Genomic DNA, 25,201 nt, shown 5'->3' with positions numbered 1-25,201 from the left:
ACCACTCTGATGGCACACCACGTACAATACCAACCCGTGTAACGGAAAAGGAAGGAATGAAAACTTTGTAGTTTTGCTCTACTAAAGCTGGATTATTCAGAAATTGGTTGGCATCCATGTATTTTGAAAACGACAAAGAGAGCCGATTTCGGCCAATGCGTTTCAGGCTACCATTTATGATACTTGGCACAGAATGATTCTTAAGGAATTTGCCAAAAGTAACTGGATGCAGTGAAACACTGTCCTTGGGATCAGTTTGCTGTTTTTGAATGTGAACAATATAAGGAGCTGCATCGGATTGTACAAATTCTCCTCTTGAAATGGGATTTGTTAAAGACTTTTCAGGGTTGCTTAGGGATGGTTCCGGTTGTTGACTAGGAGATTGAGTGGTGGTGACGACAGGCCTGCTATGAGGAATTGTATGAGGAGCTATAAATTCAGTCGACTCTAAAGTAGTAGAACATTGGCACTCATCATCTCTATTAATCATGGTATTTCCGTGTTTGCGTTTATGTTTGCGACTTCGCTTATTGCAGTGACTACATACTGAAGTACGAGCAAGACGTTTACGAGATTTACACGTACTGCGGTCAACGGTCATGGAGCCATCAGTATCCATGCCCGTATCCACGCTAGACTCGTCATTTTGGGATATCGTTACAGTGTGGCTTACATAAGGTGGGTGACCAGACCCGCCCGGGTCTGGATCCCCCACGGGATCCATAAGAAAAATACAGTAAAAGACTTACCAAGAGTCCAGTATATATATGACACAGAAACTAAAGAAATAATAAAATATATACAAAAATAACAATTTATAGAACACTATACACAATATTTATTGATCCTACTGATCCAAACCTTACAGAAATCTACTAAAATTAGAAAATTAACACAAAAAGCCAAAAAACACGACCGCCAAATTCGATGTTTCCCGCGCTTTTTTCTATACCGAATTATCTGTAAGTTCGAGACCACTGGCCAGTAGTTAGCGTGATCTCACAAGGGGATATTTGAGTTTCCTGGGGCCGCGCTTTGTTTGCATTTTGCAAAAAGATAAGCATCTGCCTTCAGAAACCTGAAAGAACGTTGCCCCAGTCCACAACGGAGAAAGCGAACTTATTTATTTCTTTGTTTGCGAGCAATTTAAAAACCAATCTCTGCACCTCAATGCATTTCTATGAAGGTACTCTGACACCGATCCTGCCGTTCGTTGTGGTCGACGATTTTCATCATTCAGCGCTTATCGCTGTCGGCCGAGTAGAGTCGATTAATTCAATCAAATATAGGTAAATATTTCAGACGATGCCCTGAGCCGAGTTTCCCGCCCAACTGCTTCTATTAAATTGGTAAGGTAGTCAGGACCAACGCCTTAATGAGCCTTCCGAATCACAGAATCATACTTTTCGGACTGGTAATTTAGAGTGCAACTTTTAAAGAAAGGACAGACTCACACAACATGATTTTTGACATATTGTGACTCCTCACCTCGGGAATCGAACCTAGGATCTCGAGGTCGTGTGTAACTCTGCCTACTGATTATCTATAAGTACGGATAGGACAGAAGTGAGTTTACTAAATAGTACTTATGGATTGGAAGTCATTTTTAAAACACTACGAAATTCAGGTTTGTTTTATTATTCAGTTTATTTCATAGAATGGGTTGATTTGATACAAGGACCAAGTATGGTCTTTGGGTATCAATTGCCTAGAGTATCTTTACAATGAATAACGAACTCTACTTATACTACGAACTTAATCAATTTGCGTACATAAATAACTACACAATAAATGTTCAAAATATTTTTTTACATTTTATTATCTTTTCCCAGATTTTTGCTCTCCAAATAACTCGTTCTTATATCCTTGTAGGTTGGCCCATGAATCCTGAAAAGAAAATTTAACCACGTTATGTGTATATAATGTTACATACTTATTCCTGCAGACACAATAATGTAAGTAATTTGGCTTGCAATAATCTTCTTGTGCCGCTTTCTTCCACAGCTGCGTCCCGAATCTTGCTAGAGAAAGTCTAAAACTATAAACCACTTTCGAGGTTCGTCCATATTTATAATATCTTTTAATATAATACAGAATACTGTCACACCCATATCCCTATCGGGGTGGGCAGAGCCATAAGCTATCAATAAGAAACCCGCAACCAATTCTGATATTCGTCCGAAGATAGATAGGTAAGTAGGTGACAGGTTATCAGACCTCCAAATAAATACTAAACAAATACTTAGGTAGTTCATCATTATACGACAGACCGGCATGCTGGCGTTGCAGTACTTAGGTATTTATTCTTTCGTGTGGGTTGTGAGCAGTGGCATACTATGGATCGAAAAATGGCTTTCATAGAAATAGGGATTTCAAATTTTAAGTGGCGGTTTTTTTGCTGGATATAGCTTCTATTACCTATTACTACATAGGAAAATGATACCCGAGTTGATTCTGTGCAAAAGCGGATGAATTATAATTTTTTTACGAAAAATTTGTATGGAGCTACTACGAAAAATCCGATTATCTCGAGAACGGCAAAAAAACCGTAATATCCTGACAGATGGCTTAGGGACGGTACTGAAAAGTATCGGCGTCCGATTAGGGACGGTACTGAAAAGTATCGGCGTCCGAAGGACGTAATATACGATCCCGACGACCCGATTACTCTAGCCATAGAGGCCGCCAATCAGCTCGCGACACCAAACACTTCAGGACCCCGATACCGACCCCGCCGGCGTGGTCGACGATTTCCCTCATTCAGCGCTTATCGCTATCGACCCACTAGGGTCGATTAATTCTTTCAAATATTTTTCCTCTCAGACGACGCCCTGAGCCGAGGTTCGCGCCCAACTGGGCACCCTCAGGCCTGTTGTCTTAAACGTTGTACCGGGTGAGAGCCTTCAGCGCTCCCCATTTGTCCGGCTAAGTAGTTAATGCCATCTGCGGCAGATCTACAATAAGTCACGTCAAAAAAAAAAAAAAACTGACAGATGGTTATTGTACTAATTATTTATGATTTTTTGACATAACTCATATAACGGTTTGAGATGCCGTTTTTTTTAAAAAAATCGTCAAAATTAAAAATATTTATTTTTTGATTAGAAATGGTTTCTTTCAAGTAACACAGGTATTATAAGACATAATGGCATCACGCCTGTATTCCTGATGGAGTAGGCAGAGCAGAGAAAGTATACCCAAGCTTCGAAAGCTATGTTTGAGGTAGATATTTGTCAACACATAACAAGTCATCTGACGGCTACGCAACCAAACTTTGAATATGGATATAGCTTCTATTACCTTTTACTATATAGGAAAATGATACCCGAGGTGATTCTGTGCAAAAGCGGATGAAGTGGATGAAGCTTGGGTATACTTAAACCTCTGCCTACTCCATCAGGAATACAGGCGTGATGTCATTATGTCTTATGATGTTGTTAAATACCTGTGTCACTTGAAAGAAACCGTTTTTAATCGAAAAAATAAATATTTTTTATTTTGAACATTTAAAAAAAATGCCGTTTTAAACCGTTATATGAGTTATGTCAAAAAATCATAAATAATTAGTACGATAACCATCTGTCACGATATTACGGTCCCTGAAAAAAATATAATTCATCCGCTTTTGCACAGAATCAACTCGAGTATCATTTTCCTGTATACACGTAGTAATAGGTAATAGAAGCTATAATTATCCATATTCAAAGTTTGGTTGTGTAGCCGTCAGATGACTTGTTATGTGTTGACAAATATCTACCTCAAACATAGCTTTCGAAGCTTGGGTATACTTTCTCTGCTCTGCCTACTCCATCAGGAATACAGGCGTGACGCCATTATGTCTTATAATACCTGTGTTACTTGAAAGAAACCATTTCTAATCAAAAAATAAATATTTTTAATTTTGACGATTTTAAAAAAAAAAAAAACGGCATTACAAACCGTTATATGAGTTATGTCAAAAAATCATAAATAATTAGTACAATAACCATCTGTCAGGATATTACGGTTTTTTTGCCGTTCTCGAGATAATCGGATTTTTCGTAGTAGCTCCATACAAATTTTTCGTAAAAATATTATAATTCATCCGCTTTTGTACAGAATCAACTCGGGTATCATTTTCCTATATAGTAATAGGTAAAAGTAGCTATATCCAGCAAAAAAACCGCCACTTAAAATTTGAAGTCCCTATGTCTATGAAAGCCATTTTTCGATCCATAGTGTGGCAGTGCGAGGTGTGCCACCGCACCGGGCGCCGAAATATGGGGTGCGCCAAAATCAACCAAGACTTTGGCGCCCCCCATATCGAAATATGGGTGAACCGAAGTTCACCCTGGCCGCAAACTAAAATTTCACCATGTTAGGTTATTGCGGCCACATAAAACCATATAAACAACATTTTTAAAAGATTTAAATAGGTAAATTTCGGTGGCCGTTAACTAATCGAAAAAAAAAATGTATTTTAAGGGGTTGACTGGTGCCACTTTGAGGTCTAGCACCACCTAAATATTTTGTTAGGGCTGCCACTGGTTGTGAGGTGAATGATGACTAACCTAGTAATACAAGTGTTAGGGTTATTATTAAGCCGCCAGAGGCCTCTGACCTGGCTCACGTAACGACTACTACGTAGAACCTACGTAAAAATACTAAAATCATTCAGTAAGTACCCAATAGATCTGGAACTATTTAAACATTTTGAATAAATATTCCTTTCAGCTTTAGGTACCACCTACCTATTTACTTAAAATAATTAAGTAGGTATAACAATGACATACAAGTACATAAGTAGGTAACTCAATATCTATAAGATTGTAAAATCTGTCTGTTAATAACATTTACCTTCCGAGCTTCTCGCCACTCGAGGGCGCGAAGGCGAGCTAGGCCCTTCAGATTTCTGTCCAAAATTTTAAGGAATTCTTGTCTCGATATTTTCGTAGACTCCGTAGTGGTTCCGTTGACAGGTTCTGGCTCGGGCGTCACAACCTGTTAATTATCGATGAGTCTAATTAATTGGTTACAACAACAACATTAATCAATACAGTCACGTATACTTACGTTATCGTCAGTAAACTGGTTGCCTACTAGGTCCGATATTTGGTTGTAAGCGCTCTTCGTATCGTTTACTTGCTGAAAATGATTACAAAAAATAGTAATTAGTTTATAAATATAAAACATTTCACAGCAGATAATCATAAACAACATAACGTTACCTCTAAAATGAGGTGAAAAATTGTTCCAAAGAATCCCAGCTTGACTGGCTTAGCAACGGTTTTTCCAGCAGAGAGTCTAAAGATGCGATCTTTTGCAATAGATTTATCGGCAGTAGGCTGTAAATAAATGGAAAATATTAAGTAAGACGTTTTGCGACCTTACAATTGTTAGAAAATAGATTAGATAGGTGTATATTTTGGTGTATATAGATTGTTTTTTTTTTTTGTTAATACTTAGTTGCTTAGTTACCTACTTTATTTTTACTGTACCTACAAAATTTTATTTAATCTGCCTAATATAAGTAAGCGTGTATATCTACTTATTATATTTACCTAAGTTATAATATATATTTCCCATTAAATAATACGATAGATAAGTAAGTACAATAGGTTGTGTAACGGTGGAAAAGCAATGGATGGTGTTAGAGCAGGACCAGAAATGGTGATGAAAAATGAAAGAGGCATTCAAGATTGGGATGACATTCGCTGATTGGATGGATATGTATTGTGGTCACATATACGTATGTATATTTTATACTGACGGGTTGCGCGTGCGCGTAGTGTGCAGCGAGTACGGCGACGAGCAGCAGTGCGGCGATTGCGCGGGTGACGTCGGTGCCGCAGGTGCCTTGCGCCATCTCTCCAGCGCAGCCTCTGTTTCAACAACACTTGTCTTGTGCAACTGAACACTTCTTCGCAAGTCTTGTGACACCACTCGGGAACTATTAGAATCCGGTCAACAAGGATATTTGAATATAAGCATGAATCAAGTTAATACAAGGTTGAATCATCTGCAGAAGTGGACGTGGGTACCTACCTACCTGCTTAGATGGATTATATAACCAGAAAATTATTTTAAATGTTTATAAATGGAATATTTACCACAATATATAATCCGTTTCGGTGTGGGTTGTGAGATCAATGACCTCATCAACCCACCAGGGTTGATGAGGTCACCACCAGGGATGAGGTTAACACCAGTTAACCCTAATTATTGACCCGCAAAAACTATGTAATGAACTTACGAGTGTACGAGTAACGTTGAAAAATTTAACAACATGATTTGTGAAGATTTCCGCAAGGCGTAACTAATAAACGAGTTCGGTTTTCATAACTAAAACAACATAATGATGAACCGTTATTAGACAATAACCTACTATCATAATACATTATATCAATTTTTGGACTTCAAGTTGTCTTGTTATACTCGTGGTTCTGCCCACCCTATTAAGGATAACGGGTGTGAGATTACGTAAGTATTTATGCAAAAATAGCAAGAGTACGTAGCATTTATTACACTTACTGATAAAGTTAAATAATTATTCGCCATTAGTATGTAATCTAGCGCGTTGATGTCGTATGCACAAGACTTGTTTCTTACAAAAGACTTCAACGCGCATAACTGTGAGGTTTTTATCTTTGAAATGTTTGTTGAAAGTCGTGTTACATTGCTGTTTTAACATAAGTACTTGTAATTTAAATAATTTTCAATTCATTTCAATGAAATGTAATTTTCGTTTTATCGTTGATTGCTAGGTCTTTGCGATACCGGCATGATATAGTGCCATAATTGCGTTAGGCATCTAAGGAGTTATAAATACATCACCGCAACTTTTAATGTTGGTTTTTCTACTTTTGAATGTATTAGGATCTCTTGCAATAATACTGCTGGAATAAGTAGACAGTTGTGGTACCCTATTTATATCCTTTTTAAATCAGGTTATCGGTAGGTATCGTGTAGCGCACTAAGTAGTAGAGCGGGAAGCTTTTTACTATACACAAGAAGTGTCTTGAAAATATTATGTCTATGTTACGTACTCACTACGGTTTTATAAGTATCCATTGTGTGTTTCTTGTAGCTTTACCTACGAATATAACTTCCCTATTTTATTACCAAGTATCTACCGAATAACGTATCACAAGTTTACGACTATATACCAATTGGAGTAGTCACACCTCACTGAGCTTTCTGTTAGACCTACGTGATAGGTGGTGAGCAGTATCGCCGCCTATAATGGTCAAGCCAACTGTGGTAGGCTGCTAGACCCCTGTGACAAATATGCGCATTTGGAACCTCGAGGCGTGCTCTACGCACACGCGTAGCTATCACGAAAGTTGTACCAACGAATGTGCTACCGACACGCCAGCTGTGTCTCGCTGTCCACACGAATGTGCGCACCGGTAAAGCGTAGTGTGGTGTGTTCATACAAACGCATCGACGGACCGGCCGACGCGCCACGCCGATCCTTACAATGTCGATACAATAGGTACTGCGCGGCCGTTTCGCTTACGGTGTGTTCACACTGCACTTATCTAACTCCTTTTTATTGAAATTGTATAATATATTTTTAATAAATTAATAATTCATTGGTGCAAGTTCGGTACCGGGGTTCGAACTGGCGCTCTCATTGAGAAGAAAGTCGGTGTAGTGTACCACAGGACAATTCTCGAATAAAATAAGGCTTAATCAGCGGTAACCTCAAAGGTCGTACTATCTAAGACTATTTTACCTTTACACATTTGCTGCCTTACTAATAAAATATAAATAAACGGTGTTCATAATATTTAAATATTTGACAGCAAATCTCAACCAAATGATTTGATATGGATTCAATTTTACTTGGCGCTAAACACTTACCGCTCACCGTGTGCCATGTTTCCCCCTAGTTTATTTTTTATTATTGGTAAGGCGGTTGAATAGGTACCTACGTACGTTACTTTCACTAAGGACCAAACTACAAAGGTGTCAAAATATCTTAATGTAAGTATTATGTTGTGAACATAAATACCTCATTCGTATTGTAACTACCTACCTATTGAGTTCCTGGTGAGTGGTGCCGCAATCTTAATGAGCCCGCCGCCAGCCACTATGCAGACCCAGATATCGAATTGGTAATATGGAAATATATAACAGCAGGCGGGTTATTACAAAACATCTTCTGATTACTATAATGCGAAAATAACATTGTTTATATATAGGAACTTTTTATAATAATATTAATCAATACATTGCGACAAAAAAAGCCAAAAAAAATATAAAATTCATAAGGTTGGTGTGGAAATCAACATCTTATGTTTGATGTTGCGAAGAATTTTTCCCAGTATCGCAACTCACCCGCTGTGGAATTACAATAGTAAGATACAGTGATGTAGTCTAATAGGTACTTACACTTTCTCTCTATTTGATAACGGGAACACTGTGCCCAGTGATGGAACAATATATTATATAGCTCTATACGAAGTATACATATACTTAGTGCTTCTAGGGGCGATAATTTTTATATAATATGTATGTCAGGATTCAGGATTGTCAGGTTATAGGTAATTCATTGTCTTGCTTACCTGTGCAGATGTAAGTCAAAAAATTAAATTAAAATTTTAAACGCGTACTCCCAATTTACGTCACGAAATTGAGTTAGTCCACCGCGAAAGGTTTTGCAGAAAACCAATTATGTATTATACTTAGTTAGCTAATGACGACGTTCTGTAATCGTTCAACTATTTTAGGTATATATTAATTACATCATAGTTTTTTTGGATGTACTTACTTACAAGACGATGAATCAAATAGATCATTTATTATACTAAGACTGTGCTGTGGTTTTGAAGCTATTTTGTGCAATGATCAAAAATATTTATTGCATAAATTCGGCCGTCATCTTAGAACCAGTCATTGACCGAGGATAATCTGAGAAAAGTTTTCAGTACCTCGGTAGGTACTTTATCATTTATGAAAATAGAACTAAATACGCCATGCCGTACCTACAAGAGTTAAACATTCATAAAAGTAAATCAGATTATCAAATTTATGTGGTGAAGTAACCCATCCACTTACCTACTACTTGTTTTGGTCGTTTAGTAGGTAGAGCGAGGTATACCTACTCATCTACATAATTTTCTAATGTTATTTTGATTATTAACTTTAGTGCCTCTATTTATTACTTTTTTTTTTTGAGGCATAAATTAACGTCATACGCTATCTCAGAAATAGATTAAATAATCTTGTAAACAAACTTTAGTCTACTACCTTGGATGTGATGAGGCCGCGCGAATTTTGCCTCTTGCATGCCGCATTGAGTCGTTAGACAATAGTTTCATAAGAATGTTGTCATAATCGTAGACTACCGTAAGGAATGATCCTCTAAACTTAATAGAATATTTTGTATTGTTTTGCGTATGGCGCCGTATAAAACAACCATTTTTCAATCTCATTCAATCATCTGAGTCAATTATAAAGTAATATACAGTAGGTACTAGCATTTCTCCTATTCTGTTCTATTGTAAAAATTGTTCTAATTATTTTACCACCTTTTTGTATTTTTATGTGTACTCGCAAATAAATTAATTTGATTTACATACTACCTATCTACAGTACAAAGTACAACCGCAATGTAGATACACTGCACCTACAAACATACGTATCTACTTAAATCTCAATACCACAAAGGTCATTCGCTTGCATGTGTAAATTGCCTCTCACTATATTTGTCCTCAAGCTTATAAATTACCTACTAAAAGGTACCTACCTATTGTATAAATAAATTCGTTTTTTTGCGCATCAGTTTTTATAAAAATAAATAGTTTTGAAGAATTTTGGAGAACACTCCCAACCTTGGTTGTGGTTTTGTTTAAAATTTAGTCGTAATATGAATAAATGTATGAATGGTACAATAGACCATTCAGCTACATGATGAATTGACACTAACTTTCATAAAAATAATGCGTTTTCCTTCGTAATGATGGTTAGTAATATATACCCGCACTCTCTAATAACGTCTAGATATCGGTGAGTCAAGTAAATGCACTAGCAGGCGGGTTCTTACTTCTTACCCAATAACTGGAAAACTATCGGAGAACTTTCACTCACAGCAGGTTACAAATCCCGGAAAAGCCTTCAATAATATGTCACTGTCTAGGTAATACTATTAACATTAATCAAAAAACAATATTATGCTTTAAACTCTATACTTGACACTCACTTTGAAACTTTTGAAACAAAGCTTTAAATAATGCATGTACACTACAAAGGACAGACGTTAGGCACATTTTCGGTAGGTTAATTTTACTTTTAACGTCACGCGGATGATTCAAATTGTATTAGTACATATACGAATAGGTATGTTTGTTTACCTATCGCCGGTGTGGTAGCGGTGGGTGGTGGTGAGCGCAGGCACAGTCGCACGCGCCGCGGAGCCGCGTGCACTGAGGCCGGCGCGCGCGGCATCGAGGCCAAGGCCGCGCGGCCAGTTGCGAAGCCATCGTTATGTCAGTCTGCGTTCCACTTATGCAATGATTACCACCAGTTCGATGGCCCACTCTTCATATCATAAAAATGCAATTTATTTAATATCACATTTCTCTGCTGAACGTTGATGTAAATGTCCCGAGCGAACATACCGATATTGTATTCAGTGTATGTACGATCACTGAACACCAGATTTAACATGTAAACATTTTATTACCATACAAACACGTATAAAACATACGTATTTGTTAAATTCCATTCAAAGTCTCACTTAAATGCCGAATGTACGTTGACGTGACAAGGTTATACTTAATATTTAATATTTTTGAGTATATGATTTGAATAGAAAAACTTATAATTACATATATATTTTTATTAGCATCTAATTTAATAAATGATATGTATTTCTAATATAAAGCAATACAGGCCTAGATTTCTAACATCTTAAAACTAATATTTGGTATTTGATCGACCATATGAATGATCTTTCACTTTGATTCCTCATATATTTAACCAAACACGTTTCTTATAATAAACACAAACCTACGCCTAATAATGTAATAAGTACACAACTTAAAAATGTTGCAATATCGTTGACTAAGAAAGAATATCCGCTACATTATGAAGTGACTAATTCCATTTTGCGGTATTTTTTACGCAGCGTTGAGACTGGGTCTTTGAACAGTATGGGGTCGAGACGTAGCACTGAACGCATCAAAGGCATGTAGCCCCATGCTGTGGCGAATGTGTTCAGACAGGATTGTCGCTGAACGAAATGTTCAGGATCACTCCACGATGACCTGCAAAAGAAAGACGAGCTTTACAGGGCGCGTTTAAAGTAACTAATTGCCCATGCATTAATGCTAGTTTTTAATAAAAAAAAGTAACTGGTTCCCCAAGATTTCAGGCATTGCCTAGTTTAGGACTCCTGTACAACTCCTGTAATCTATTTAAGCATACAACATATTTGTATTTTTGTATTTTATACAATAAAGTTTATTATTATTATTATTGGTATGTCGTTTCCATATCTCGGGACTATGGAGTCCCGGACTTTTGGAAGGCATGGAAGGTTTACCCATTTTACATTCTTAAAATGATTACAACGAAATTCATAACTGAATCGTTCGGATGAATGGTATGGTAAATCGTTGGGGTTTTTAACTACTTACTTAATACGTTTTTTAAGTTACGATCTAAGTCAGATTTTCTGAAGAATAAAATTCAAATTTCTAGACTTTGGTATTTTCTGGTTTGTTAAAGGACCGTTTGAAGTTAAAATAACCAAACCCTGGATTGACATTAAATGAGGGTATTACCCTAAGAATAAATAATAAGTGTTACCCTAAAGGGTTACTTCTGGGTTTTGGTCACAAATTGCAGCGCATTTGGCTTTTAAGGTTTGAGAGAGAATCGTTCGCTATAAAGCAATTAACCCGCATACCGTCGCATAAATACGTATGATATTAGTTTACACTACGCAGTGAATTGCGTGCCACACGTCTAAATACGTCGTAAGAAAATCGCCGACGTGGTAATGCTAAACACGAATCTAAAATTATAATAGGTCGGGCACATGGCTAGAGGACACGGTAGGGAAAGCTGTGTATGAGATTAGATTAGCACAGTACAGTACAGGAAAGAATGGTGCATACCTAATGGAGGGGCCATACCCAATACTGAAATGATGAGATGATATATACAGGCTAACGGACCAACTCTGCTCGTTCATCCCGCTCGCTCCTCCTAGAGTGAGATCAAAGTAGGATAGTTACCGATACCGATGATGATGCGGCTTGTACCGGCGGCGCTGCGCCAGCTTGAGCGGCGGGCGGCGCGTGAGGTGCGCCACGAGGCAGTTGAGCAGGATGTCCTCGCAGTTGTTGGCGCGGCGCACGGCGGCCCGCAGCTGCGGCGCCGCGGCCGCCGCCGCCGCCAGCCACGCGCGGTGCACCAGCGCCGCGCCCGCCAGCACCAGCGAGTACGACCCGCCCCACTTGCTGCTGTAGCCCCACGCGCCCTGCACGCACGGCGGCCCATGTACGTATTCGCTCGGTATGAGTTTTATAACCCGTGCCAGCGAGTGTAAAAGGAGTTACAGTGACTAGGGTAAGTCCAGGATAGTTAGGTCACAATTTTTCTTACATGTCCCAGCTTTTCTTGGTACAAAAAAATATTTGTATTTAAACTTTAATCAATAAACTTATTAAATTTCTAAGGAGCTCGCCGATCGCCTAAAGAATTGATAACATAATTTAAAGAAAATACTTTTGGTCATCTCTTCCGAAGGTTTGACAGCCATAAAATAAGAGTTAAGAAAGAGTTTTTGTTGTTAAAGATAACAACAAAAACTCTATCTTAAAAAAGAAGACTTTTCTTCATCAGTCTATTTTTTCTTTACACGTGTAGTCAAATTCAGTGCACTTTTCTTGTAAGTACCCAAAACTGTCATACTGTGTGTGCATTAAAGTCAATATTTGACGAGAAGTGTTTATTTGACGAGAAGTGTTTCCTAGTAGGTAATATCCACACCCGCGACAGTATGAAACCTTTATAGCTTTTGTAAAATCCTATAAAATTTATAATAGGACTTCATGGCTAATTAGCCATCACATTTTTCATCATATTTTTTCCGAGATAGATGTCCACACCTAAAAGTTAAAACCAATCAAGACGCTACACATATTATATTATGGTTGTCTGGAAGAAATCGCTTTAAGCGATAAGGCCGCCATTTGCCATGTACGTAGTTAAGAAGTATTTTCTTTTTTTTTCATTTTTTGGCAAAATTTTGTTTATACTCCAGCATACGACCTGAAGCGAACTAAACAAAACAGTTACGAGCTACCTATATCTAGTCAAAGGTTCCATGACTTATTTTGGGTCATCTGTGTCTCCCTTATGGGCAACTATCCCGGATTTACCCTATAAAATGCAATCGTGTGTAATGCGCCCGTGATATATGTATGTACGCCTTTGTAGCGACTACATGTTGGTACATATCTATTTTTCAACAATTAACACATAATCGAAACCCTTTCATCTGATATAATACAATTTTATTTATCTTAACTTCACAAATTTATCCGTAATAATCGTATTACGGATTAATTTGTGAAAAATTAGGTGTCTGCAGGAGTCAGGGCCATTTGGCCCTGAATTAATAAGTTAAATAGTTAGTTTTAGCTTAATTTTATTTAAGTTATACCTGTCATTTTCTTATCGGCCGAAAAAAAGGAACGGATGATTGGCAGTTGTTAATTTTTCAAAATTAATGAGTAAATGCATGAATAACCCGGGCGAATCAAATAGGCCGTTCGACGTGTGCTGTCAACTTAATTCTGTCGCGTTATTGCCCAAAGTAAAATTTTGGGTGGGTTGTTGAAATTTCGGCCTAAAATTGACGTGTATTCCATACATTTTATGCTTGTGAATTACCGGCCCTTTCTTTTTGACGAATAAGAAAATGTCAGGTATAACTTAAAATAAAATTAGATGGTGTGCACTGGAATCAGCCTAGAATCAGTGCTATTATTTACCTTAGCTTCATCCCAGTAGTGAGTGCGGGCGGGGTAACCGACGATTCTCTCGGGGAACTCCTGCCACACTCGAAAGGCGAAGTCTAGTTCTTCGGCTAGTAGCGGTGCGTCGCCGTCCAGAGAGAACACGGCGGCCGTCGGCACGGCCCACAGCGGCTGCCACCGCGCCGATACACCCTCACTGCACAACAATATCATCGATATAATTACACTTTATAATAGGTTTACCTTTGGTAGTACTGGCCATTTCAAATCAAGATAATTTTTGTTTGGCTAAGAATTATAATTTCAAATTAATTTTATTTAAAAAGTATGGAATTCTTTTTTCAAAATTAGTCATTTGTTTATTGATAAGTGTTACATTTTCATCGCATTTCAATCTTTTTCGTCATCATGGATACGTTAAAAGTTCGAGTAATTATGGAATACGATTACCATCGCGGCAGCAACGCGGCACAAGCGGCACGCAACATCAACGACGATTGCAACAAACGAACGAAGTTGTAAGAACTGGGCTGGAAGCTCTCCGTCATCCGCCCTACTTACCAGACCTTGCGCCTACAGACTACTACTTTTTTCAGAATTTGGATAACTTCTTGGCGGAAAAAAAAACAATTCCCGAGAGGCAGTACAAAATGCCTTTGAAGAATTTGTTGCCTCCCGTCCAGCTGATTTCTTTAAGGGCATCAATTAGCATTGATTGCATGGGTGATTACTTCGATTAATACAAATAAATACATTTTCATAGGTAAAACAAAAACCTAAGACCTATATATCGTCGCCGTCGTCGTCTTTCACAAACACTACAAATATTTCATATAAGTTCACAACCACCATTTAAGGACTTTGTGGAAGAAAAGTTTTGTTTTACTTACAGAGATGTTTGTATGACTCTTACACAAGCTTATGACGTTTCCAGGAAGAGGGTGAAGGGGAGGTTTATTATATAGAGTGTTATTGACATCGTAACGAATATTGAGGAAGATGTTTCAGACCATGATTCTGGGTTAATATCAAGTGTAATTTTCCGTCGTAAATATGTTTTTTATTATTTTCAATTCCACTAGATATTAACTCAGAATAATGACCTGAATCATCCCTCCCATTATTCTGAGTTAATATCAAGTGAAATTTTGTATCATAAAAGTATAACAACAAAACAAAACAAAAGTATAACAAATTTTGCGACGGAAAATTCCACTTGATATCAACTCAGTATCATGGTCAGAATCATCCCTTAAAGTTTTCGTTACGATGTCACTAACTTCCTGTATTAATGTTTTGAAACAAAACAGATTTATAAGTATCAAATTTTGTTCTAAATACCACTTACAGAGTTTTCGCATTGGATCCGATTCGAATGATTCGTGAAAGAAAATATGAATCTAGACACCGGAATGTATTTTCGGTAAGAACGGTTTCGCACATCATACGATACGTGCGCGTGCGCTCTTACATGTGCCGTAGATTTTTATGGTTTCTGTTAGATATAGGGGCTAAGAAAAGACAGGGGGGATGTTTTACCCAGGGTAATGCGTCGTGGCATCTATGACAAGCACGGGCAGAGGGTCACGAGGGTCGCCCGCCACCCGCGCGAGAGTTTTCAGCGACGGCGCCGCGCGTTCACTGTCCCACACCATCACCACCTGAACAATGTCACAATTTGAAACTTTCCATATAAAAAATATAAACTGTTCTAACAAATGGAAAAGAGAGGTGTCGAGCGGAGATGTGCAGGAATCGATTAATTATCCGTCTCGCACGCTGTGGTTCATTCTGGTTGGCCGGTGCCGCGTGTTTCAGCGTGTGCCCTCTCCGCTAGAAACCCGTCTAGACAGTATGGCATACAAGAACAAAGAGTTACCTTCTCACAAAATTGGCTGGCGGCGATGCTAGCCAGCAGCCTGTGCAGGGCGGGCGAGGTGGCCTGCACGTAGAGCAGCGCGGTGTAGGCGCGGCCGGGCGAGGGCGGGTGCGCGGGGGCGGGGGCTGCGGGCGCGGGCAGCGGGCGCGGCGGCGGCGCGGGCGCGGCGGGCGCGCGCAGCGCGGGCGCGCCCAGCGGCAGCTGCGCGCGCGAGTCGCCGTACGCCGCCACGCTGCCCAGCCCGCCCGGGTACGCGTTCCATATCAACGACTCCCGCTGCCTCGACGTTCTGTGAGCTAATACGCGCTCTAATATGATCTACAAAATATTTTACTATTATACAGTGATTCGTAAATGGGTCGAGTGAAATTATATAGTTTTGTACAGTATTTACCTCAATTGTAGTAAAAACGATTTTTTCAATAGATGAGAAATATTGTTCCCATAAGAATTGTGTTTGTTGTCGTAGAGCAAGCACACGCTCAGGGGGTACTGAGCGTACAAGCTCTGGAACCTGAAAATGATGATGATTAATTGTCTCATTTATTATATATTTTTTTAAAGAAATTTGCAAATATTGTGCCGTATTTAGTACTAGTCTGTCGTACGTGAGTCGTAGTTTATTACAATATTATTATTATTGTATGCTGCTTGTACCTGAAGCAACAAACGCTCATCGGCCCAGATGACGGCGCGGCGCCAATCAATTCGTTCATCGAAAGGTAGCCGCCAACCATTGCTTAACAGTACGGGAACGCAGCCCGCCGCTAGAGCCTCTAGGAAACGATACGACCCGAGCCGGCGACCGCGCGCTACCAGGCAAAATGTTGAATTTGCCAAAAGCTGTTCATAGTCAAACCTGCAAGACAAGTTAAAAAAATGCCCAATCACTTTTAATTAATAAATTCATTTACCAACTCTTTTTCATAAAGGCATAAAAATAGGAGACACACATTTGTTATAAAAAGACAATGAATGAAATGTTATCTTACTTATCATATTCTCTGTTATCTTCATCACACCTTTCATCTCGTAAATCTTTCCAGGACTTTCCATGTTTGCAAGTTGTGACCAATATAAGATTGTTACCATCATGTAAATGCCATAATGAATTCCTTGTTTCACTTCCAATGCCATGTACATAACGTTTTCCTTTAAATGCTAATATATGCTTTTTCGGTGATGGAAATAGATTAGCTGTGGCAGCTGGGGGCACCCCACCTCTCTCTGGGTGCTCTTTGTGAAATAGAGGAAGGGACACATCAAATCCATCACGGAATATAATTTCTGATGCACTTGCTCTAGCTAGTATTGCTTCTCCAGCATCAAATCCTAAAGCATCCTCTGCATAGTCAGGCCATGTACCAGCATACAAGTTAAAAATAAGGTGATTACGCCCATTTCTCCAATATGGCAGTCGAGATAACCTGGATGCCACATCTGGGACATGTTCAGGTGACAAGGGGTCTGCATCTAATGTGTCTACAGCAGGGACATATAGGCAGGCCTCATTGGGGTCTCGTGTAGCGTAGCGAGATTCTCTTATCACTGACAACACTTTTCTGTACGAGGCACTGACAGAACCATCAGTGGGATACACATATATTTTTGGATCACTTCCACACTTTGCAAAGTCAAAACATGTCTCCATACGACATGGTTTTGTCATTAGTTGCGGCTGCTTTTGTTGCTGCAATGGCATCTCAAAGAGTTCTTCAAGAGTAGCAAATGTTGGCAAATGGTCTCTGCGGGTTTTTTGAACTAGCTCTGATTTTAAGTTATATCCTCCATAATAACAATAAATCAAAAACGCACATGATAAAATGAGAAATATATAACGTTTTTTAGCCTGCATTTCTATAATTTTAAGTAATAATAATATATTTTATAATTAAATGGCCAAAGAAGATGTTGCTATTGTTTCTTTCGGTGTTACAACAAAGTAGATTTTCTTCTCACTGTAATGCTGGAGTAATAATAATAGAAATTTTTATATATATATAATATTTTTTTTATCTGAAACAAATATGAATATGATAAAAAAATATAATAATTAATAAAATGGTTGTTAAATCTGTTGGATGTGATTAAGTTCTACTTTTGATGAATATGAGTTATTATTTAAAATGAAAACAGTAATATGAAAATGAGGTGAAATCTTTTAAAATAAAAAATGATTTAACGTAAATAAGACAAACATGTCAACTTACAACCAATGTTTTCCCTGTCTAACATGAGTAGACACCTTGAAATAATATTTATTAATCACTAGCTAGATTAGCTTTGAATAATAATATTATTAACCAATATAAACTAATTGCCTGTCACCCATCAGTACTTTCCCATCTTTTCAATTTATTAAATATGTTTAGGTAGTTTTTTTTTTTTTTTTTGTTTTGGTTTTCCCCGAAGGGTAAGGCAAAGGGAACTATGCCCATACAGCCATGTCTGACGTATTTTTTTTCTTGATGATTAATGAAATGATGAAAGGTGATGATGATGAAACCTAAGCCCCCACCCTCGGAGTAGACTCCTACTCCGAACCCCAAACGAATTAACTCAAAAGTCCGCATAAACTTTTGAGTTATGAAGCGGCTTCCCAGCACGAAGCGAAAATAGGCAGATACACTTTGTTTATTGAATACTCCAATATAATAACACTCGCGAATGTCTTCCGACTAACTTAATGCGATCATTAACCACAAAACACCACTTCGTATTAATTATTTAGATTACTCAATGAAGAAAGCAACTGTCCCGTTCCCGTTTCCCGCCGAAAAGCCTATGTTTAGGTAGGTAAGGTACCTACCTACCTTTTTTTTTTTTTTTGTTTTGGTTTTCCCCGAAGGGTAAGGCAAAGGGAACTATGCCCATACAGCCATGTCTGACGTATTTTTTTCTTGATGATTAATGAAATGATGAAAGGTGATGATGATGAAACCTAAGCCCCCACCCACGGAGTAGACTCCTACTCCGAACCCCAAACGAATTAACTCAAAAGTCCGCATAAACTTTTGAGTTATGAAGCGGCTTCCTGACACGAAGCGAAAATAGGCAGATACACTTTGTTTATTGAATACTCCAATATAATAACACTCGCGAATGTCTTCCGACTAACTTAATGCGATCATTAACCACAAAACACCACTTCGTATTAATTATTTAGATTATTCAATGAAGAAAGCAACTGTCCCGTTCCCGTCTCCCGCCAAAAAGCCGTACCTACCTACCTCTGCTTAAATTGTCAATTTGACGTTTTTATTTTTCCTTTCGCCTATTTATGGCTAAGCTAAGATCATAAGACTATGCTGCCTACGTCATCTATTTTTTTTTTTTTGTTGGGTGATTTTGACCTGGATACAAAGATCTTATGCCACCAAGCTGAGGTCCGTGTTGCTCTATGTAAGCCACCGCTTCATCAACAATAAATGAAGATGGGTTTAAGGCACTTTATGGTGTTTTTCTCCTGAAATAATTTACTGACACCAACCTGGTGTCAGGGTTACTATTGAGCCGCCAAAGGCCCGTGACATGGCTCATGTAACGACTATACATATACTTACTTACATCAGTAAGTAGTAACCGGGACTAACGGCTTAACGTCCCTTCCGAAGCACGGATCATCTTCCTTTCGAACGATCAGGTGATAATGTCGTAACCAAACTAGGGACCACAAAGTCCACGGTCAATTCCAGTCTATCGCACAAAATACCTTGTGTTTAGTTATATTCTCTTGGGCCACATCAATCAATCGGTTTTATTTACCATTATAGAGCAACACGGACCTCCGCCCATACAAATCGCTGTCGATCGACGGCATCCATCGCTTTAAGTATTTGGATCGCTTGGTGTGGTTTTTCTAACAAATGCTTGTTTCAGACCATGCCTGGCTAGGTGGGGGTAATTTAATAATTATAAAACTTAAGAACACTTCTCTATACATTTTATTTAACTTAATTTTATAAAACTTAACAACAGAGCATCACGCCTTAACCTCGAAGGGGTAGGCAGAGGTGTATAGTGTACATGTTAGTAACATCGCATCGTACCGAATACTGGGGGGATGACTCAGCTTACGATTCTGAGCTAATATCAACTGGAATTTTCCGTTGCAAAATACATTTTTTTTTTTTGAGATTTTAAAATTATTTTCAATTCTATACTTTTGCGATGGAAAATTCCACTTGATATTAACTCAAAATCATGAACCGAATCCTCCCTCAGTATTCGTTACGATGTCACTTACACCATGTAGAATTAAGTACAGGTGGCCATAAGGGTATTTAATTATTATTGATCATCAAGTGGCTTTTCCTGTCCGAAAATTCATAAAATTATTACTGCTTTTTTAAATTATTTTCAGTTCCATAATTTTGCGTCGGAAAATTCCACTTAATATCAACTCAGAATCATGATCTAAATCACCCATCAAAGTTTTAGTTACAGTGTCACTAACAGCCTGTATACACCCACTCTTTATCAGCTGTTTCAAATCCCTTGTAATAGGGGGCGAGCCTATTGCCATTAACCCCATTAATGCACCCCTTTTGCCTTAATTTTCATTATAATGATATTTCAAAACTACAAAAGAGTTTGCATTGCAAGCGTAGTCCAATAATAATCATGCGCCATTGAATTGACGGCCTAGCCAGTGCATTGCAACTGCCTATTCAGCTAATTTCTCTTGTATTGGTTGTGTGGGTCTATTTGTAAATATATGTAAAATCGCTCGACAACCTGGATACAGTTCATACTTTGTTTTCAAAATGCCTGTTTTTAACCTTTTTGACACTTTTTGTTCTTTGATCATCATTTGTAAAGCTTTGTCTTCACTTAAATTTTCAAGATCACTTGCTTTTATTTTAAGTTCACATCTATCAGCTCCATCAATCTGAAAAGTTTGATACAAAGTGGATTGTTATTTACAGGGTCATTCTTTTATATCTATCTATACCTACATATTGTATTGAACTGAATGAATAAATAAATTATGGTAAGTACATACTTTACACTGAAATTGTAAACAATAGTCATCATTCACTCTTGGCCACTTCTGTTCCAGTACACCTTTCTCCCAATTTATAGCATCACTGTTTATTCGGTGTGGAGCTGAAGTAAATCCTGCCCAAAGTTCGGAGCAAAAATGAGGTGTTACTGGGGCTAGCATTATTATTAATGATGCTAGTGCAATTTCAAATTCTTTACTGTTTGAAATTATTTCTGGATGAACTTTATTCTGCAAGAATAAAATATTTTTAGTGACTACTTAATAGATAATCTCGGGAACATTTTAAACACCTAAATAGATATTTATATAATATATACCCTCAGTGCATTGGTTAATGCTTGCAATCTTGATATACCCACACTGATATGCTGAGTGTGTTTAAAATGGTAAGTAGCAGTTGCTATAAAGTAATTTTTTGAATCCCAGAGCTTGTTTTCAAATTTCTTGAATTCATCCTTAGTAATATTATTACTTTTATGTAAACTATCATCATTTCTATGTTTAAGAAATTCTCTTATTGTAAGCCACAAACGGTGCTGCCAGTTTAAAACACCTGGTAATGCTGTAAACATAAAAAAAATTACACTATAGTAAATATTTGGTGAAACATAAATAAACTCACGTCAGTAATCTTTAATGGGATTGACAGAGCCATAAGTAATCAAAGACAACTTGTATCCACTGTTAAATACTTTGTGATAGTTGATATTAAAAAGGTTAGGCAAACTACTCACTTGCGTCAGACCAATGTCTACTAGTAGCTGGAGGAACATCTGCTAACATGAGTAATCTTGTTGTATCACATCCATATGCTGATAATAGTCTTTCTGGATTTTCCCCATTATGTTTAGATTTGCTCATTTTTTCCCACTGCATTATTACAGGTTCTCCAGTCTCTTTCTCCTTATATTCCTTTCCTACTTGTTCTACTGTATCAGGAGGTATATACTTTCCTGAAGATTTTAATTTGTAAGATTGTCCCATAATCATTCCTTGCACTAGTAACTTTTTAAAAGGCTCCTCAGTTGGTGTCCAGCCAAGGGAGTGTAAAAAGTAGCTCATAAACCGAGCATAATATAAATGTAAAACTGCATGTTCTTTCCCCCCTATGTATATGTGAACTGGGGTTTTTCCAACAAGTTTGTCTTTATTAAATGGCATATGAGAATTATGTGGATCCAAAAACCGATAATAATACCAAGAAGAATCTACAAATGTGTCCATTGTGTCCGTTTCTCTTCTAGCATCTGATTTACATATTGGACATTTGCAATTCACCCATTCATCTAGCTTTGCCAATGTCTGTATACCAGTATCAAGATGGTTAGAAATTGGCAATTCTACTGGCAAGTCTTCATATGGTACTGGAACTGTTCCACATTCACCACAGTGAATAATAGGTATTGGTGTCCCCCAGTATCTTTGTCTAGATATGAGCCAATCTTTAAGTTTTGAACTTACAAAATGGCCTCCAACATCCATTTCATACGCACAATTGATAGCCTTTTTATTCTCAGTATCAACATTTATCATACTTCCCTTCTGAACAGGGGGAAGGTTTAAAGTGTTAGCTAACACCTCATCCTTTTGGTCCAACTGAGGACAAGCAATGTAGACATCTCGGCCCTCTGGATAATCTACATTATCAGTGATATATACAGGCATTTCCTTGTTAGTAAGTGGATTAATAACTTTAAAATGAGTGTCTGTAATATCTTGAGTGATAATACTATTAGTGCTTATTGTCAAAAAAGTTCCATGGATGAATTTATAAGGCTCAGATGTCCAAACTTCTAAACTTGATGCCTTATCACCTAATACAATTTGAAATGTTACCACTACTCCATTACATTCGCCAATCCAGTGTTTCTGTAGATTGATGATATCCTTCCAATTTTCAAGTGCCTTGTTGTTTAATCCATCATAAAGTTTTTTGGCATATTTGGTGGTTTTTATGAACCACTGAGTTAGAACTTTCTTTTCTACTTTGGCTCCTGATCTCCAAGAGCAGCCAAGTTCATCTACTTGCTCATCAGCCAGAACAGTTTGGTCTACAGGGTCCCAATTCACAATAGCCTGCAAAATAAATTGTTATGAGGCATGTGCTAAAGTTTGCTCCTGTTGTTATTATTTTCACAAAATAAGTATTCTTAAAAATGATTATGCTCGATCAGCACTTACCTTGCTTTGGTATGTTAGACCTTTTTCAAATAATTTTAAGAAAATATATTGTGTCCATTTATAATATTTGGGGTCACATGTTGACAATTCTCTATCCCAATTAAATTCAAATCCCATTTGAACAAGTTGCTTCTTCATTGAGTCAATGTTTGAATTAGTCCAGGTGTTTGGTTGTATATTGCGCTCTATAGCAGCATTTTCAGCTGGCAAACCAAATGCATCCCAACCAATAGGATGTATGACATTTTGTCCACAAAGTTTTTGGAATCTTGATATTGTATCAGATAGAGAATATACTCGCACATGGCCCATGTGCAAGTTTCCAGATGGGTATGGAAACATTGGTAAAACATAAAAATAATTTCTAGTTGTATCATTTTTTATCCCGTGTCGGACTTCATTTGACCAGTGTTTCTCTACATTTAGTTTAATGTTAGTACATAGATCTTCTTGCTAAAAAATCGAATGTTTGAGCAATTAAAAAAAACAATCGACCAGACGCTAACAACAATGTTATTTAGTTACTTTACTGTGAAGTTCTACTCACCCATAGCCCTAAACTGCTTTTATTTCTACAATGTAAATGTAAGAAATGTAACCTCTTGAACGAAATCATGATTTTATTTAGTTTCCTCCAGCGCAATTTTCCCATTACATACTTACCTATATACATCAATCAACAATGCATTAATTTACGCAATGCGTTTACTCCGTATAATGTTTATGTTGTATTCAGAAAGAAAATGGAAAGTGTAACCCACATTAGAGGTATTAGCACAGACCATTAGAGAGAGAGGTACACAAACCAAAGAGTAATACTACGTCCATAAAGGAACCAAGTCACGGTAATGATAGTATTACCGTGACCAAGTAGAGTAGAGATGAAGAGGTATTACCACCACAGATTAGTAAGAGATACTACGTATCTTGGTCTTTGTACGTATCAGACGAACATCTCTAGTACTAACGTTTTGTTTGATTGGTTTTAATGATACATGACGGTTGGTTTTTTTTAATAATCGAATTTTACTTGGCAAAGAACTACGCGTCAGGCGGCCTAATGTACACGAACGGGATGTTCAAAAATTAAAGTCTTGTAACCGGGATCGGTATTATTCTACAGATTTTAATTCGACTTTGAAACAAGAAAGTACTTATTTCAAAGTCCCAGATAGACGTAAAATCTGTGGAAAATAATACCGAACTTGGAATCAAGACCAAATAATGTCTTTTTTAAATTAGGGATTGGTTCGTAGGGTTAAAAAGATTTGAGAAATTATTTATTTTTATTTTTATTCACAATATTTTTTGCGTGATGCAAGAAGTGGTTCTTGCATCGGAGGCAAACACTTCTTTAGATTTAGACGGGAGTAATCCGTAAATAAGTTCACTTCTTGGTGTAACTTTTAAATCAATTTAGTTTCCGAGTCACTCCCGCCACTTATTGAGTCTTTTCTCAGTGCATGGAAAATGATGCAAAATAGCGCCTTGTCGCGAATGAAAATACATGCGAAAAGATTCACTGACCTTTGTCTTACAAGATAAAGTGGAGAAGATAGCACAAATACACTTCACTCGATCACACAGTTTGTCACATTTTTGACAGGACGCCGATAAAGATGGCTGACACTGCTAACCAATCACAGGCCAGCACAATTGTCATACATCATTAAAAAATATGGCGTTTATCGACAACATTCGTTCCACGCAGATTACACGGCGTGCGTGCATCTGTCAGCCAAGTGCTTTGGCCAAGTGCCAAGCATTTGGCCAAGCAACAAGAATGTCATTTTTTTAAGAGATTGTGGCCTGAAATCAAGTCTTTTAGGCTAAGCCAAATGTCAGAGTTGAACTTGAGCTAGTTTGAACCATTTAAACCTTTAATATTGGCCCAAAAGACTATGTTCCAGGCCATAACATTAAAAAAATTGAGCCTTTAAAAAAAAAATTGTCTTATTAATTTTTCTTCGTCATAAATATTTTTCTGAAAAGCGCGGGAAACGGATTGTTTGGCGGACGTGTTTTTTCGTGGCTTTAAAATTTTAATTTTAATTCTAATATTTAAAGTGATCATTTGGTTAGTTTAGGTGTAATTTAGTTTGTATATATTAATTATTTTTTATTTATATTGTGTATAGTGTAAATATCAACGAGTTA

At 37.6% G+C, this 25,201-nt stretch overlaps 4 protein-coding genes across 9 annotated transcripts in view; all 4 read right to left on the bottom strand.

Moving 5' to 3' along the window:
• Positions 1-25,201, bottom strand: part of LOC126377695 (zinc finger protein on ecdysone puffs-like) — a 54,455-nt gene that overhangs the window by 13,644 nt on the left and 15,610 nt on the right. The window lies entirely within an intron of this gene.
• On the bottom strand, positions 1,623-10,442 carry LOC126377869 (uncharacterized). Of its 5 annotated transcripts, none has more exons than XM_050025912.1 (6): positions 10,338-10,442; positions 5,750-5,861; positions 5,208-5,324; positions 5,053-5,124; positions 4,837-4,980; positions 1,623-1,887 (listed from the first exon to the last, which is right to left on the bottom strand). In XM_050025912.1, exons 2-6 carry the CDS (start codon positions 5,843-5,845, stop codon positions 1,819-1,821), a joined length of 498 nt encoding a protein of 165 aa, XP_049881869.1. In that variant the 5' UTR covers positions 5,846-5,861; positions 10,338-10,442; the 3' UTR covers positions 1,623-1,818. The 5 variants fall into 5 exon arrangements, with proteins under 5 accessions (XP_049881869.1, XP_049881860.1, XP_049881888.1 ...); XM_050025903.1 differs by having other exon boundaries at positions 5,750-5,929; positions 10,338-10,420; XM_050025931.1 differs by lacking the exon at positions 10,338-10,442 and adding an exon at positions 10,038-10,180.
• Positions 10,811-18,225, bottom strand: LOC126377613 (exostosin-1). Its single transcript, XM_050025460.1, has 9 exons — positions 18,066-18,225; positions 16,848-17,871; positions 16,513-16,714; positions 16,250-16,369; positions 15,856-16,173; positions 15,516-15,637; positions 13,992-14,172; positions 12,228-12,472; positions 10,811-11,252 (listed from the first exon to the last, which is right to left on the bottom strand). Exons 2-9 carry the CDS (start codon positions 17,708-17,710, stop codon positions 11,072-11,074), a joined length of 2,232 nt encoding a protein of 743 aa, XP_049881417.1. The 5' UTR covers positions 17,711-17,871; positions 18,066-18,225; the 3' UTR covers positions 10,811-11,071.
• On the bottom strand, positions 19,782-23,945 carry LOC126377573 (leucine--tRNA ligase, mitochondrial). 2 transcript variants are annotated; one of them, XM_050025390.1, is made up of 6 exons: positions 23,592-23,945; positions 23,045-23,497; positions 21,598-22,939; positions 21,223-21,425; positions 20,861-21,091; positions 19,782-20,746 (listed from the first exon to the last, which is right to left on the bottom strand). In XM_050025390.1, the coding sequence occupies exons 1-6, from the start codon at positions 23,715-23,717 to the stop codon at positions 20,522-20,524; spliced, it is 2,580 nt and encodes an 859-aa protein (XP_049881347.1). In that variant the 5' UTR covers positions 23,718-23,945; the 3' UTR covers positions 19,782-20,521. The 2 variants fall into 2 exon arrangements, with proteins under 2 accessions (XP_049881347.1, XP_049881338.1); XM_050025381.1 differs by having other exon boundaries at positions 21,181-21,425; positions 23,592-23,943.

This window comes from Pectinophora gossypiella, chromosome 2, assembly GCF_024362695.1.
Source record: "Pectinophora gossypiella chromosome 2, ilPecGoss1.1, whole genome shotgun sequence".
Taxonomy (NCBI): Eukaryota; Metazoa; Arthropoda; class Insecta; order Lepidoptera; family Gelechiidae; genus Pectinophora; species Pectinophora gossypiella.
Note: the sequence above shows the minus strand (reverse complement) of the source record. Positions and strands in the feature narration are given on the sequence as shown.